This window comes from Neovison vison, chromosome 12 (assembly GCF_020171115.1).
Source record: "Neovison vison isolate M4711 chromosome 12, ASM_NN_V1, whole genome shotgun sequence".
Taxonomy (NCBI): Eukaryota; Metazoa; Chordata; class Mammalia; order Carnivora; family Mustelidae; genus Neogale; species Neogale vison.
The window spans coordinates 9997845-10012500 of NC_058102.1; the positions used below are offsets into that span (position 1 = coordinate 9997845).

The 14656-nt window shown below is 48.6% G+C and overlaps 1 protein-coding gene across 5 annotated transcripts in view; it reads left to right on the forward strand.

The window, feature by feature from the left end:
* PLA2G6 (phospholipase A2 group VI) overlaps window positions 1-14656 on the forward strand; it is a 61647-nt gene that overhangs the window by 16708 nt on the left and 30283 nt on the right. For all 5 annotated transcript variants that reach the window (XM_044229348.1, XM_044229346.1, XM_044229349.1 and 2 more), the window contains 3 exons: window positions 9741-9956; window positions 10740-10923; window positions 13378-13565. In XM_044229348.1, coding sequence (XP_044085283.1) covers window positions 9741-9956; window positions 10740-10923; window positions 13378-13565 — 588 coding nt within the window. The remainder of the gene's footprint in view (window positions 1-9740; window positions 9957-10739; window positions 10924-13377; window positions 13566-14656) is intronic.

Sequence of the window (14656 nt, forward strand, 5' to 3'; positions counted from 1 at the left end):
CCTGTACAACCCGTGCTCTGTCCTGGAGTTTCCCCCACACCCTGAGGCTGGGAGCCTGTGGCCCGGAGCGCCCTCTCTCCATCACTACCTGTCCTGACTCGGTGACTGAAATTCACAGAGTGCCCCTCCATACACCCATGGCTCTTGGAGCCAGGCCTCTCCCAGCCCACCTGGCCATTTCCTGGACCTTGTCATCACCAGTAACAGGGGCTCTTTCACAAATACAAATGGCGAGCACCCCACTTTCCACCCTCTACCTCCTGTCTTTCCATCTTCTCCCTTGTCCTCTGAATGCCAAGTTCCCCGCCCCCTGCAGACATGAACCCAGCCATCCCCCTGCCATGTCCTGTTCATGGACATCACTTCTACTTCTTTTTTTTTTTTTTTAAAGATTTTATTTATTTATTTGACAGACAGAGATCACAAGTAGGCAGAGAGGCAGGCAGAGAGAGAGGAAGGGAAGCAGGCCCCCTGCTGAGCAGAGAGCCCGATATGGGACTCGATCCCAGGACCCTGAGATCATGACCTGAGCTGAAGGCAGCTGCTTAGCCCACTGAGCCACCCAGGCGCCCCTCATGGCCTTCACTTCTTGACCTGCAGAAACTCATGGCCTGTCGTGATGATCACACCCTTGTATACGCTGTCTGCTTTCTTACTTCTCTGTCATCTTGGCTTAGCAGAACGCCAACAGTAGTTAATTCCAGGTCTCCACCACGGCTGGCGGGGCTCCCCTCCATGCTGCTTGTCCCACTTCAAGTGAGCCCTGCCCTTTGGCAGCCTTGGGCTCAGGGCCAGCAGGCCGCCCTGACCATGTCCTTCCCTACCTGCCCTCCCCTCCGTGCTTACCTGCAGCTGGTGAGCGCCCCCACCCAGGGTGCCCACACCTGCACCCACATACTGGGGCTTCCCTGTTGTCACTGTACAGGCCAGTCCCCGTCAAGGTCAATGTCCCCTCATCCCTGCAGGACATCAGTTCAGCAATTCTTTCCTCTGTGACTTCTCCCTCTTGACTCCCTCCCTCTTTCCACTGGTCCTAGAAGAGAGGGAGTTTTTTTTTCCCCTCTTTTTAGAAAGTTTCATTCTTGACTTCACCTTTGTCCCCAGGCACTGCCTCTGTTCAGCTGTCCCCAGTTCCCTCCTCCTGTTCTCTCTCTAAACTAGTTAAAAATAGGGAAATATGCTGCCCAGAGAGACGTACAGGCAGCTCAATGACGGATCACATACATCTAACCAGCCCCAACGTCAAAAGGTGGAGCTCCACCCCTTCTGCTCCCTTGCCCCCCAAAGACAGCCATGAATCTGGCTTGTAAGGCAGTTGCTTCTGTGCCTGGCTTGTCTGCTCAGCATTCTTTCTGTGAGATTTCTGTATATATTTTTGCATGAAACTGCTTCTTCCACGGAGGACAATTCCACTGTGCTAACTATCCTCAACTTCACTCATAGAATGCTTCTGGTTTTCTTGGCGCGTGTTTGCACGCTTTCCTGCCAGGCGTCTGTACCGGGGAGTGGAATGGGTGAGCTGAGACCGTACACAGCCTCAGCTTCCTCAGATAATGCCTTTCCGGTCTCCTCCTGATGGTGAAGATTTCTGTTCTCTATTCAAATACACACCTGTTGTTGGTTACGTGTTTTGCAGCCGTCTCCCCTCAGTGGCTTGCTGTTGGATTTCCGACACGATCTATTAACAAACGAGAGTTCTTAGTCTCAAGGAAGTTAGTGTTACTCATCTTTACCATTTGCTTTCTGGTATTGTTTAACAAAGTCCTTCTCTACCAGGAGGAGTTGAGAATATTTTTCTATAGCATCTTCCAGAAGCTTTATTTTTTTTTTGCCTTCCATCACTGGATTGGTTATCTACCTGGAATTGACTCCTCCATCATCATGTTTACTCTCAGGGGGATAGAAGTTCTCAAGCCTCAGCGGAAGGCCTTGGTTTACCAGGGTCCTTCCACATGGCGGGTCTTGAACTTGAATCTCTGTTTTGCGAGGACTGAAAACCGGCCACACTTTCTGCTCAGCTCTGGGTCCTCTCTGCTGCTGTTTTCCGTTTGGTTTCTTGACATCTTGCTCTGCCTAGCTTACGAGAGAAGATCCCGTATAGAACTTTGGGCTTTCTTCCCTGTGGTTTCCCTCAAGTTCTAGTCTTCTCTGCAACTCTGGATGCCGGCTTCTGTCCGCGCAGCCTGGAGGGGGGATGCCAGCAGCATCTGGTTGCCTCCTGGCCTTTCTGTCCTTCATATCCTGCGTCACAAATCCCAGAATGCCTGGAGTGAAGATGCGGGGCCTCCCTCTTCTCTACAGTCTTGGCCCTGTATCCTTGCCTACCTCAATTTCCCTCCAGCGCTTCCAGATCCTCATCTGCATTCGATCCTTCCTTTCTGTTCATTTTCAGCAGGCAGGCTAGTTTGGTATAATCTCCTTTGTCCTCTCCAGAGGTGGAGTGTCCCCCCCCCCCCCCGCAAGACTGATAACAGAATATTTAGATTACCACTGAGTCAGGACATTTCCCGAGTTTGTCCATGACCTCTTCCTTGAACCATTGCTAGTTTGTATGTATCTTGCTTAATTTTCAAATATATGGAAAACTTTTCATTCTCTTTTTGTTATTGATCTCTTGCTTAGTTTCATCATGGTCAGAGAACATAGTCTCAGTATTTTCAGGTCTTTGAAATTTGTTCAGATTTACTTTTACAGCCCAGTTTATGTCCAATATTTCTAACTTTGGTTTGTGTGGCTTGAAAAGAACATGTATTCTGTAGCTGGTGGGAATAGTGTTTCATATATGTCTGCCAAGTCAGGTTTACTAATGGGATTTTTTTTTTTTTGGTTTCATTGTTTATGAGTAGTAAACGTTATTAAAATATTCCAGTGTGATGGCAGATTTGTTTAGTTGTTTTTTTTCTTTTTTGCTGGAATTATGAATAATTTAATTGCTTTAAAAATTTTTTAAAAATTGCTTAAAAATTTAATTGCTTTAAAAAAAACATTTTTTTAGGACCCTGAGATCCTAAGCTACGTAAAGGTTAGGTAGCTTTACTGAGATGCAACTTACAAAAAAATGAAATATACCAGTTTGACATGTAGCACTTGATGAGTTTCAGGAAAGATGCCTGCCCTGTGCCATCACCGCAGTCAAGATGCAGAACATTTCTATAGTCTCCAAAATTCACTCCCTGTTCCTTTGCAGTAAGTCCCTTGCACCCACCACAGCCCCCAGCAAACAGGGATCTGCTTTCTTTCACTATGGTTTTGCCTTCCAATCATACAGCGTGTCATCGTATGACTTTTTTTTTTCCACTTAGTGTAATGGTTTTGTAATTCATGCTCGAATGTTCTCTTATTATGCCTTGTGTCCCCTCTCTGTAAGATTGGAAGTTACGCATTCTGTCATTCTCTTTTAGTGATAGCTATTGGGGGACAGTTCTCCATAGGTTTCTCATGGGTCCCCAAGTCTTACAAGCAGAGACACGGACTTCCTTTGTTCCAGGCTGTCTTTACAAGGATTTTATATAGCAAGCAGTCTTAGAAGATAGAGATCGGGTCTTTCCCTAGAGCAGAGGGGAGGTTTGCTTACTCTCTTATATAATAAGGATCACATCATTTTCCAAAGCAAAGTTTTGGCAGATTTGCTTGTTGACAGTGGTAGAAGATTCAAGTTCCCGACACACTAGGCATCTCTCTCTCCTAGTGCAATGGGAGCAGGTGTCACCTGGCCCTCTTCATGTCACCCTCTGGGTATTGGATCCCAGGGAATTGGCACGAACATGGAAACTGGCCACTGCATTGCTGTGAGCAGTACATTGCCCTTTGTCTTTGATCCGGGAATCTTGTTTCTTCTGCCAGTGTCTATGCAACTGTGTCAGGCTAACTTGTTAGTTTGCAAGTAGGGCAAAATCTGAAACCCTTCCCAGTTCTTGAGAGAACCCAAGAGATTGTAACACAACATCCTCGGCCTTATTGAAGAATAATTGGCACTTTAGTGTCTTCCAGAACAATAAATGGGTCTTAGAACTTTTAAACCCCATTTATTCCCAGGCTTCTATGCCACATATAGACACATACCTACATATATACATATATATATATAGTCTGTCTTTATTTTAAACCCAGCAGGATATTTTGCCACCAATCCTTATTTAGATTCACATTCCTATTTGCCATTTTTCATGATATTTTATTTTTTTCCTGTATCTTAGACCATCCCTATGGGATCAGTTCCTTCTACCCAAAGAAAATCCTTTCATATTTTCCATTGTGTAGGTCTACTAATGACAAAGCCTTTCTCTCTTTCTCTTTGTTTGTGTGTCTAGTGAAAAAAGTCTTTAAAAATTTTACTTATTTAAGTAATCTCTACACCCAGCATGGGGCTCAAACTCCCAACTCCTAGATCAAGAATTGCTGACTCTCCCAACTGAGCCAGCCAGGTACCCCTGATTAGTGAAATGTTTTACTTTCAATTCCATACTGAAAGGGAAGCGTGCTGCGTACAGAATTCCCACTGGCATTTATTTTCTTTTAGCTCTTTAAGTAAGAATGTCATTCCATTATCTCTGGTTTCCACTGCTAGGTAGATGGCTGTCAGCCTTTGAAGATAACTTTCTCAAAACTCTGCTGTTTTTTTAGTGTATTTCTTCGTATTTTGTTTATAGCCTTTGTAATATGGTACATGTGTCCATTATAGTTGTATTTCAGTATGTTCACATATGTTCACGTATGTTTCATATGTGTCATCCTCAGTTTCTGCTGCTTAAGAAAAGACCCCAAAACTCTGCAGCTTAAAACGACAATCAATTACTTAGCCTGAAAATCTGCAATTTGAGCAGAACTCAACACACTTCTGAGATGACTCACTTGCAACTGGCAAGTTGCTGCTGGTTGTTGGCTGGGAGTTCGTCCGGCTGAGGGTCTAGGACCAGGAGACATCCCTGTGGGTTGTGTTAGTTTCCCTAGGGGGTGACACCTGGGTCCCAAGAGAAAATTTGAGGTAGAAAATTCCAGTCTCTTAAGACCTTGGTCCAGAAACTAGGGCAGCATCACCTCTGCCCTATTCTGTTGGTCAAGCAGTTGCAGAGCCAGACGAAAGGGTTGAGAGACATCATGGGATAATGATAAGAGACATGTGTCAATGAAGCAGTGTTGAAGAATTTGGGGGCCATGTTTTAAAACCTACAGAGTCCCTAAGTGTGGATTTCTATTTGTGTGTGTGTGTGTGTATGTGTGTAGGAGGGCTCAGAGATATTTCAATCACTATGACATTTTTTTCCATCAATTTTGAAGAGTTCATAGACATGAACTCTTCAAATATGGCTTTTCTTCAGTTCTTTTTCTGTTCTGCTTTTTTGGCTCTACTTAAATGTATGGAAGATCTTTTTGGTATATATCCTGTGTCTTTTATCTGCTTTCCTGCAATTTCCATCATTTGGTTCCCCATGTTCTGTTCTGTTTCCTCTTTTCTGGCCTATCTTCGCATTTACTAGTTTTCTCTTCAACATTGTCCCATCTGCTTTTATACCTGGCCACGTTCTCACTTCAGCACTTGTTTTTTAATGCTAAAAAAAACTTCCATTTTTTAAAATAGATTCAAGTTCTTTGCCCCAATTCTAAATCTTCTGTTTTATCCTCTTGAATATGATCACAGTTATCTATTTATTTATTTTTTTTATTTTTATTTTTATTTTTTAAAAGATTTTTATTTATATATTTGACAGACAGAGATCACAAGTAGGCAGAGAGTCAGGCAGAGAGAGAGGAGGAAGCAGGCTCCCTGCGGAACAGAGAGCCCGATGTGAGGCTCGATCCCAGGGCCCCGGCATCACAACCTGACCTGAAGGCAGAGGCTTTAACCCGCTGAGCCACCCAGGCGCCGCATCACAGTTATTTATTTTTTTTAAGTAAGCTCTATGCCCAATGTGGGACTTGAACTCACGACCCCGAGAGCAAGTGTTGCACGCTCTACCAACTGAGCCAGCCAGGTGCCTCTTATTTTATTTGTTTATTTATTTAAATATTTTATTTATTAAATATTTTATTTATGTATTTATGTATTTGAGAGAGGGGAGAGAGCATGAATGGAGGGAGAGGGGGAGCCCAAAGTAGGGCTCGATCCCTGGATCCTGGGATCATGACCTGAGCCAAAGGCAGATGCTTAACTGACTGAGCCACCCAGATGCACCATCACAGTCACTTTAAAGTCTGTATCGGATGATGTCAGTATTTGCAGCCCCTACTTACAGATCTGTTCCGCTCATGCATTATTTCCGTTGATTTTCTTTTGTCTCGTGTAGTGTCCCCTCCTGTGCTTGGTGAGTTTTGATGATGTCCTGGACTTCGGATTTGCAACGACGCTTGTAGAGATGATTAAGCCTGGCTTAACGTTTCTTTTTTCTTTTTTTTTTTTAAAGATTTTATTTATTTATTTGACAGAGAGAAATCACAAGTAGGCAGAGAGGCAGGCAGAGAGAGAGAGAGGGAAGCGGGCTCCCTGCTGAGCAGAGAGCCCGATGCGGGACTCGATCCCGGGACCCTGAGATCATGACCTGAGCCGAAGGCAGCGGCTTAACCCACTGAGCCACCCAGGCGCCCCTTAACGTTTCTTTTATTTTGGCTTCTCCCAGGTATCTGGGAACATTACCAGTGAGGGTAATTTCAATCCATTTTCTGGAATGGAAATTATCTGGAGCTGAGCCACAGTCTCCGGAAGGGTCTGTCTCCTTGTGGCTCATCTTATGCCTTAGTCCTTGAGGACCCCCGCCCACAGTAAGAGGGTTCATCAGGGTCCTCCCATCCCTGTCCCCGGAGCCCTTGAGGTTGCTGATACTGTGATGTATTCCTCCAGCTGCTCAAGCGACAGCAGCCCTAAACACCAGGCTCATTTCCTGGGTTTCCATAACCCCCACCAGCCTGATACTTCATCCCTGTCTGCTTCAATGTCCAGCATCTTAAGCAGCTGCCTTTCACATTTGGTCATCCCTAGGACAGCAGTCTGGTTCCCAGTACCTGGTCTGTCGTCGTGGAGGTGGGAGTCCTCAGACAGATCCCATTTTCTTTTAGTCTCACCAGCATTCAGATGCCTGATTCCACTTTCCCCATTAGCTACCTCTGTTTGCTCCCCTCTGCAGCGAAACCCTCAACAAATACGGTCTGTGCTTGCCTCTCCAGTTTCTTACGTCCCAGTCCTCCTCCGCCCCTCTCCAATCGGGCTCCGGTTCCCATCATTCCACCAGAAGTACTTTGTCAAGGTCACAGATGTTTTATTGATGCTAATCTTGTGATCAGTTTTTAGTGTCCTTTTTAGTGTCATTTGGTGTCACAATTTTGTTGTCATTTACTGTCATTGTGACTGACATAGCAACAGTGTTTAACACGGAGCGCTCCGACGTGAGGAGGTGGGCGAGATGAAGCAAAAGCAGACGAGGAGAATGAGGAAGGGCTTCCTTCCATCTCCTCCTTTCTTTCTTTCTTCTTTCTTTCTTTGTTCCTGAGCACTTACTACCAGCTGGTTTGTTTATTATACTCTCCTATTTTGATTTGTCGCTTACGCATTGTGTAGGTCTCTCCCCTAAGAACACAGGCTCCGGGAAGGCGGGGCATGTCATCTGTTCTGCTCATTAATTTACTCCTTCCATCTAGAACAATGGCAGGTGCAGAACATGCACTCAGTAGGTATTTGCTAAACAGTCGCACTCTCTCTCGAAAAGAGCAGGTGAGCCTTGCTGAGCCCACACTCCTTGGGCACCACCTCTTCTAGACCTTGGCTAGCCGTGGGTCTTACATGTTGAGAGCCCTGGTCAACACTTAAGTATCTTCAGTGTCAACCGTCATTATGTTTATTCATTTTTAAAGTGCCATTACTTGGCTGGCCCATCTGACCCTCATAGTACCTCTGTGAGGTAGGTGGGACAAGTACAGGCAGTCTAATGTTTCATATGGGGCTCAGAGAGAGAAGGAATTTTTCAAGGGTCACACAGTAGCTTAATAGCAAATCTTGGACTTAAACACAACTCTTTAAAAATGAGCAAAGTTTCTAATGATCGTTCTCTTCCTTTCGGGGGTAGCTAGGGAGAAGGGGCACCATCTGAGTGGTTAAAAAAAAAAAACCAATTATCTTTTCTGATTATAAAAATTATAGGGGCACCTGGGTGGCTCAGTCATTGAGCATCTAACTCTTGATCTCAGCTCAGGTCTTGTTCTCAGGGTCATGAGTTCAAGCCCCACACTGAGAGTGGAGCCTACTTAAAAAAACATAAAATAGGGACACCTGAGTGGCTCAGTCGGTTAAGCTGCTGCCTTCGGCTCAGGTCATGATCCCGGAGTCCTGGGATCAAGTCCCGAATTGGGCTTCTTGCTCAGCAGGGAGCCTACTTCTCTCTCTGCCTCTGCCTGTTGCTCTGCCTGCTTGTGTGTGCGTGCGCGCTCTCTCTCTGACAAATAAATAAATAAAATCTTTAAAAAAATTATATAAACTCACAAGTAGAAAATTTAGAAGCTTCAGAAATGGTTAAAGAACATTTCAATTACTATCCTACCAGATATATTTTGACATTTTTTTTTTTTAGATTTTATTTATTTATGTATCAGAGAGAGAGGGCGAGAGAGCAAGCACAAGCAGACAGAGTGGCAGGCAGAGGCAGAGGGAGAAGCAGGCTCCCTGCAGAGCAAGGAGCCCGATGCGGGACTCGATCCCAGGACGCTGGAATCATGACCTGAGCCGAAGGCAGCTGCTTAACCAACTGAGCCACCCAGGCGTCCCATATTTTGACATTTTTAAAAAAGATTTTTATTTGAGAGAGAGAGAAAGAAAGAATGAGCAGAGGAGAGGGGCAGAGGGGGACAGAGAGAGAGAGAGAGAGAGAAGCAGACTCCCTGCTGAACAGGGAGCCTGATGCAGGGCTCGATCCCAGGACCCCAAGACCAGGACCCGAGCCAAAGACAGATGCCTAACCAACTAAGCCACCTGGGCGCCCCCATTTGAAATAATTTTTTTTTTAAAGATTTTATTTATTTATTTGACAGAGAGAGAGAGATCACAAGTAGGCAGAGAGTCAGGCAGAGAGAGGGAGGGAAGCAGGTTTTCCGCTGAGCAGAGAGTACGATGCGGGGCTTGATCCCAGGACACTGAGATCATGACCTGAGCCGAAGGCAGCGGCTTAATCCACTGAGCCACCTAGGCGCCCCTGAAATATTTTTAAAATACAATTTAGATTACATTGTATCACTTAAAATTTGTATCTTGCTTTTTTACTGGACATTATAAAAATCACATTTCGCTGTTCTTTCCAAATCACGTCTTAATGGTTGTATACTAATCCATCACTTAGCTGGGCCACCATTTATATCCTATTCTACTGCTGGACATTTAGATTACACACTTATTTACCTCCTACGGTGTGCGATGGCCAGGGACTTGAGGTCTGGGCTCTCGGATATCAGTGTCCAAATAATAGAAAGTGGATATAACAAGGATTTGTTAAAAAAAAATTTTTTTAAAGCACCATAACATGATATCCAAAAAACTGGAAACGAAAATCTTTTTAAATAAAATCCTGACTCCATTTGGAGGTGGGTATGTGAGCGCGTGCACGCAGTGGGAAGGGGAGTCTGGCTGGAGTGGGTCCCTGTGTGGCCAGAGGCAGGCAGCGACCCATGTAGGGGGCAGGGGACCCAAGGCATCTGCCTCCAACAAGGGTGTGGGCCGAAGCCGGCTCATTTCTGTGTCGTCCTCCTGTGTCCTGGCCCCACAGACTCTTCCAGCTGGAGACGGAGGCGGATGCCCTCGTGAACTTCCAGCACTACTCTTTGCAGCTGCCGCCCTTCTACGAGAGCTCCGGCCACGTCCTGCACGTGGAGGTCCTGCAGCAGCTGACTGACCTCATCCGCAACCACCCCAGCTGGTCGGTGGCCCACTTGGCGGTGGAGCTGGGGATCCGGGAGTGTTTCCACCACGGCCGCATCATCAGGTGGGCCAGGAGGGACGGTGCGAGTGCATGTGTGTGGGGGTGGATGGGCGGGACCCAGGGCGGTCGCTCAGTCCTGCTTCAGTTTCCCTTTGTAAAGCCACAAGTTACCTGGCACCTTGGATGTGATCCGTGCTAGGTTGCTTCGCTGGAGAGAGCAAAAGAGGCCTTAGCTCCTCGTGTCTCCTTCCAAAGACCAGGTGCCCTCTCTCCTGTGGCCCTTTACCCAATACTTCCATCAATAAATGTGCCCCCTAGAGGGGACCGTGTGGGCCCTGCCTCAGGACTCCAGCTCCTCTGCTTGCCCTGAGGTGGCCGCAGCTTGTGTCCGCTCCCAGGGCCCCAGGCTCAGAATTCCTCACTGCCCTTGATAGCTTCCAGGCCTGTTCTTGGACATTGTGGGGATTAACCTCCCTGTGGCCCTGTCCCTTTCCTAGGGTGGGCATTATTGTTATTTTTATTTTGTAGCTAAGGATATTGAAACCCAGAAAGGTTACATGAACTGCCCGGGGTTAATGAGTTTTCTGCCTTTCGACCCGTTCTTTGCCACCCTACCACCCACCTCCAGCTGGCGGGGACCTAGAAACCGTCCCTTGTACGGGTGTGCAAGTAAACAACTGATAAAATCACATCAGTACCAAGCAAACTGTGAGCCAGCCCTCTGTTGGAACCAGCCAGCCGGAGCATGGCAGAAAGGCTCTTGAGCCGCTAGCCTGCTTCCCTCCACTGCCCCTGAGTTTCTCAGCACCCCTCCCTCCGCGTACCCACCCTCCCCCACCCCCGCAGCTGTGCCAATAACAGGGAGAATGAGGAGGGCTGCACCCCCCTGCACCTGGCCTGCCGCAAGGGTGACGGGGAGATCCTGGTGGAGCTGGTGCAGTACTGCCACGCCCAGATGGACGTCACGGACAACAACGGGGAGACGGCCTTTCATTACGCCGTCCAGGGTGACAATGCCCAGGTGCTACAGGTGAGCAGGGGGAGGGGCGGCGGGGTGACGGGAGCTGGCAACACCTCGTTGTTCCCACTTGTCCCGAGCTCCTTCCCGGACACCGTCCCCTCCTCTCCCCCACTTCCCTCCTCATGCCTGTCAAGGAGACACATCCTCGGCCACCAGGTTCTGACAACCCTAGGGAGGTTCCCCCAACTCTGTGAACTAAACTGGAGGCCCAGCCCAGCCAGGCCCTCTGGTTCGGTTTGTCCCAAGCACTTACTGAGCCCAACCCTGGGCTGGGTTCATTTCAGCCCTGCCTGGAGGGGCCGACCGTCCAGTGGGACCTGAGCTTAGCTTTTTCCAGGAACTGCAGACTCCATCCGGCTCCTGTAGACGTTTGCACCAGACATACCCCTCCTGTTAAATGTTGGATTATGGGGCTGAGAAATGAAAATAAAAATCGTAGACCGGTAGATGGAATGATGTTCCTAAAAGCTACTTCGTGTTTTAGATGGAAGCGTTAGAATACCAGACAGGATTTCATTGCCCCGAGTTAGAAGATTTTCTTTTTATTTATTTATTTATTTATTTGAAGACTTCCTTTTATTTTATTTTTTTATTTAATTTTATTTATTTATTTTTAAGATTTTATTTATTTATCAGAGAGAGAGGGCGAGAGAGCAAGCACAGGCAGACAGAATGGCAGGCAGAGGCAGAGGGAGAAGCAGGCTCCCTGCCAAGCAAGGAGCCCAATGCGGGACTCGATCCCAGGACGCTGGGATCATGACCCAAGCCAAAGGCAGCTGCTCAACCAACTGAGCCACCCAGGCGTCCCTTATTTTATTTTTTTAAAGATTTCATTTATTTATTTGACATAGAGAGAGGGATTACAAGTAGGCAGAGAGGCAGGCAGAGAGAGAGGGGGAAGCAGACTACCTGCGAGCAGAGAGGCCAAGACGGGCCTCGATCCCAGGACCCTGAGATCATGACCTGAGCCGAAGGCAGAGGCTTAACCCACTGCCACCCAGGCGCCCCTGAAGACTTTCTTTTAAAGATTTTATTTATTTATTTGACAGACAGAGATCACAAGTAGGCAGAGAGAGGCAGGCAGAGAGAGAGAGAGGAGGAATCAAGCTCCCTGCTGAGCAGAGAGCCCGATGTGGGACTCGATCCCGGGACCCTGGGACCCCGAGATCATGACCTGAGCCAAAGGCAGCGGCTTAACCCACTGAGCCACCCAGGCGCCCCTGAAGACTTTCTTTTAAAGGTGATGTCCTTCTCTGCCCTGGCATCAGAAAGGAACGACACAGTTCCAGAAAATATGTCTTCATGTCGTATGGTTGGTGCACTGGGAAGGGACTTCCACGTGTCCTGGTGAACTCCGTCCTTCCTGAGAGCCGGCTCCGCGCCCGGCTCCACGGCTCACAGGGGCTGCCTCCGTGCAGACGGCAGACACACACTCAGCTGTCCTTTGTCGTGGGCTGCTCTGGTGTCTGGCCCTGTGCTGAGTGCTGTGTGTTCCAGTTAATTCTCCAAATAGTCTCTTGGGTGTGGGGGGAGGTCAGGATCCTCCTCTCATTGCCAAAGAAACTGAGGTTCCATGAGGTTAAAGAAATGTGCCTGGGGAGGGGCAGAGCTGTGAGCCGTGGGGCTGGCCCTCGATCGGGCCTCTTTGCTGTGTTCCCAGCAAGGTCCCTTGGGGGACTCAGGACTAGTAGCTAACCTATAAAGATGGCACATGACCACAAGTGAGGAAGTGAAACCTCCTGGCTTTCTTTGTAAAACTGGCTTGTCTGTCTGTCTGAGTGCAAAAAGGTGTTTTTATTCTTTAAAAGATTTATTTATTTATTTGACAGAGATAGAGACAGCGAGAGAAGGAACACAAGCAGGGAGAGTGGGAGAGGGAGAAGCAGGCTTCTCGCCGAGCAGGGAGCCCAATGCAGGGCTCGATCCCAGGACCCTGGGATCATGACCTGAGCTGAAGGCAGATGCTTAACAACTGAGCCACCCAGGCGCCCCAAAGGTGTTTTTGTTAAAGCATAGGACAGGATCTATGGGCAGAGAGAGCTGCCTAGTTTGTTTTTTTTTTCCAATTGAAAAAATTATATGCGAACCTAGCAAAAAGAAATTCAAGCCAGAGAGATGAAAGTAGGATGAGAGTCTACAATGAAAAGCGGGAATTTCTCCCCTCCAGACCCCCAGGGCCCATCCACATGAACAACCTCCGTTCAGGTTTCCTGGTTGAGAAGTTTTTCCCACGAGCCCCGGCCATGCCAGACCAGCCCCCCGCCAAGCCCGTCGCAGCCGGTGTCCTGTCTTCCTGCAGACCCCGTCTCTGTGCTTCCCTTAATGTCCCTCCCATGTTCTCACAGAGTCCGACTTTCCTTGCCCTCACGTGGGCGCAGGAGACGGGCACGGAGGGTGTCATGGAGGGTCGTGGAGGGCTTGTGTTCATGGGAACCCCAGCCCACCCCGGTGTCCCACTGTCAGCTCCTAGGGAAGAATGCGTCGGCTGGCCTGAACCGGGTGAACAACCAGGGACAGACCCCGCTGCACCTGGCCTGCCAGATGGGGAAGCAGGAGATGGTCCGTGTGCTGCTGCTTTGCAATGCTCGGTGCAATGTCATGGGCTCCACTGGCTACCCCATCCACACGGCCATGAAGTTCTCCCATAAGGGGTAAGTCCTAACTCCCCTGCCCCACTGGTGGGGCCTGCGGCTCGCGCAGCACTTCTCCAGGAGCACGGGTGAGCCCTGGCCTCTGTGGGCTCATTCCATGCATTTCCAACATTTGGGCCAGAGGCCAGCTTGGCCCGAACAAGGCACTTGAACCTGTAGTGGATGTGAGCCTCAGTCCAGAAAGTCAGCTGTGCGAAGAGTAGAATTTTGAAATGTTTTCTGTAACACACCTTTATTTCTGGCCACGAACCTCCCTTTACCGATGAGAGAAGAACCATCCAGATCTTCCCCGGAGTCCTTCTTTTCCACCTCCTCCAGGTGGTCCACCGGCACGTGACTCCTTGTCAGAGTTACGTGCCACCCCAAGAGGGCTGGGTCCTAGAGCTGGGTCCCCTTCTGTCTAAGCCCACCAGCCCGGTCTGAGCACCTTTGTGGCTATAGTGCTACCCTGTGGCTTCTGCAGATTCCTGGCCGGAAGCCCAGGATCGCTTGGTGGGGTGGCCCCGAGCCCCTTCTGCCTCGATGTGTCCATGGTTCCTGGCTAGTGGCGCTGCTGGGACGCAGGCTCCAGGCCCGGGCCTTGGGGAGCTCTGGACCCCTCTCGCGTTTCTTCCCTCTCTTCAGACCTGCGAAACCCTGGTCTCAGGAAAACTCTCCGTATGGAGTGTGTGTGTGTGTGGGGGGGGATAAAAGATGAAGGGGGCGCCTGGGTGGTGCAGTCGATTGGGTATTTGACGCTTGGTTTCAGCTGGGGTCGTGATCTCGGGGTGGTGAGAGCCCTGAGCCCACCTGAGATTCTGTCTCTCTCCTTTTCCCTGCCCCTCCTGCTTGGGCTTTTTCTCTCTCTCTCTCAAATAAATAAACCTTTTTATAAAAAAGATGAATATCTCAAAACAGTGCCCAGCGGGAACGGTGTCTAGAATGACTGACTGATAGAACGAACGGGTCAGTTGGTCCCTCCATCTGGGCGCTGTGCTAAGCGCTGGCCTTAAAGAGACAGAAAAGAGAGCAGCTCCGGGACAGGTGTCACCGGGTCCTTCTAGGCTGTGTGCTGGACAGGCAGGGGGAAGAGCACAGAGGCTGGCATGTGC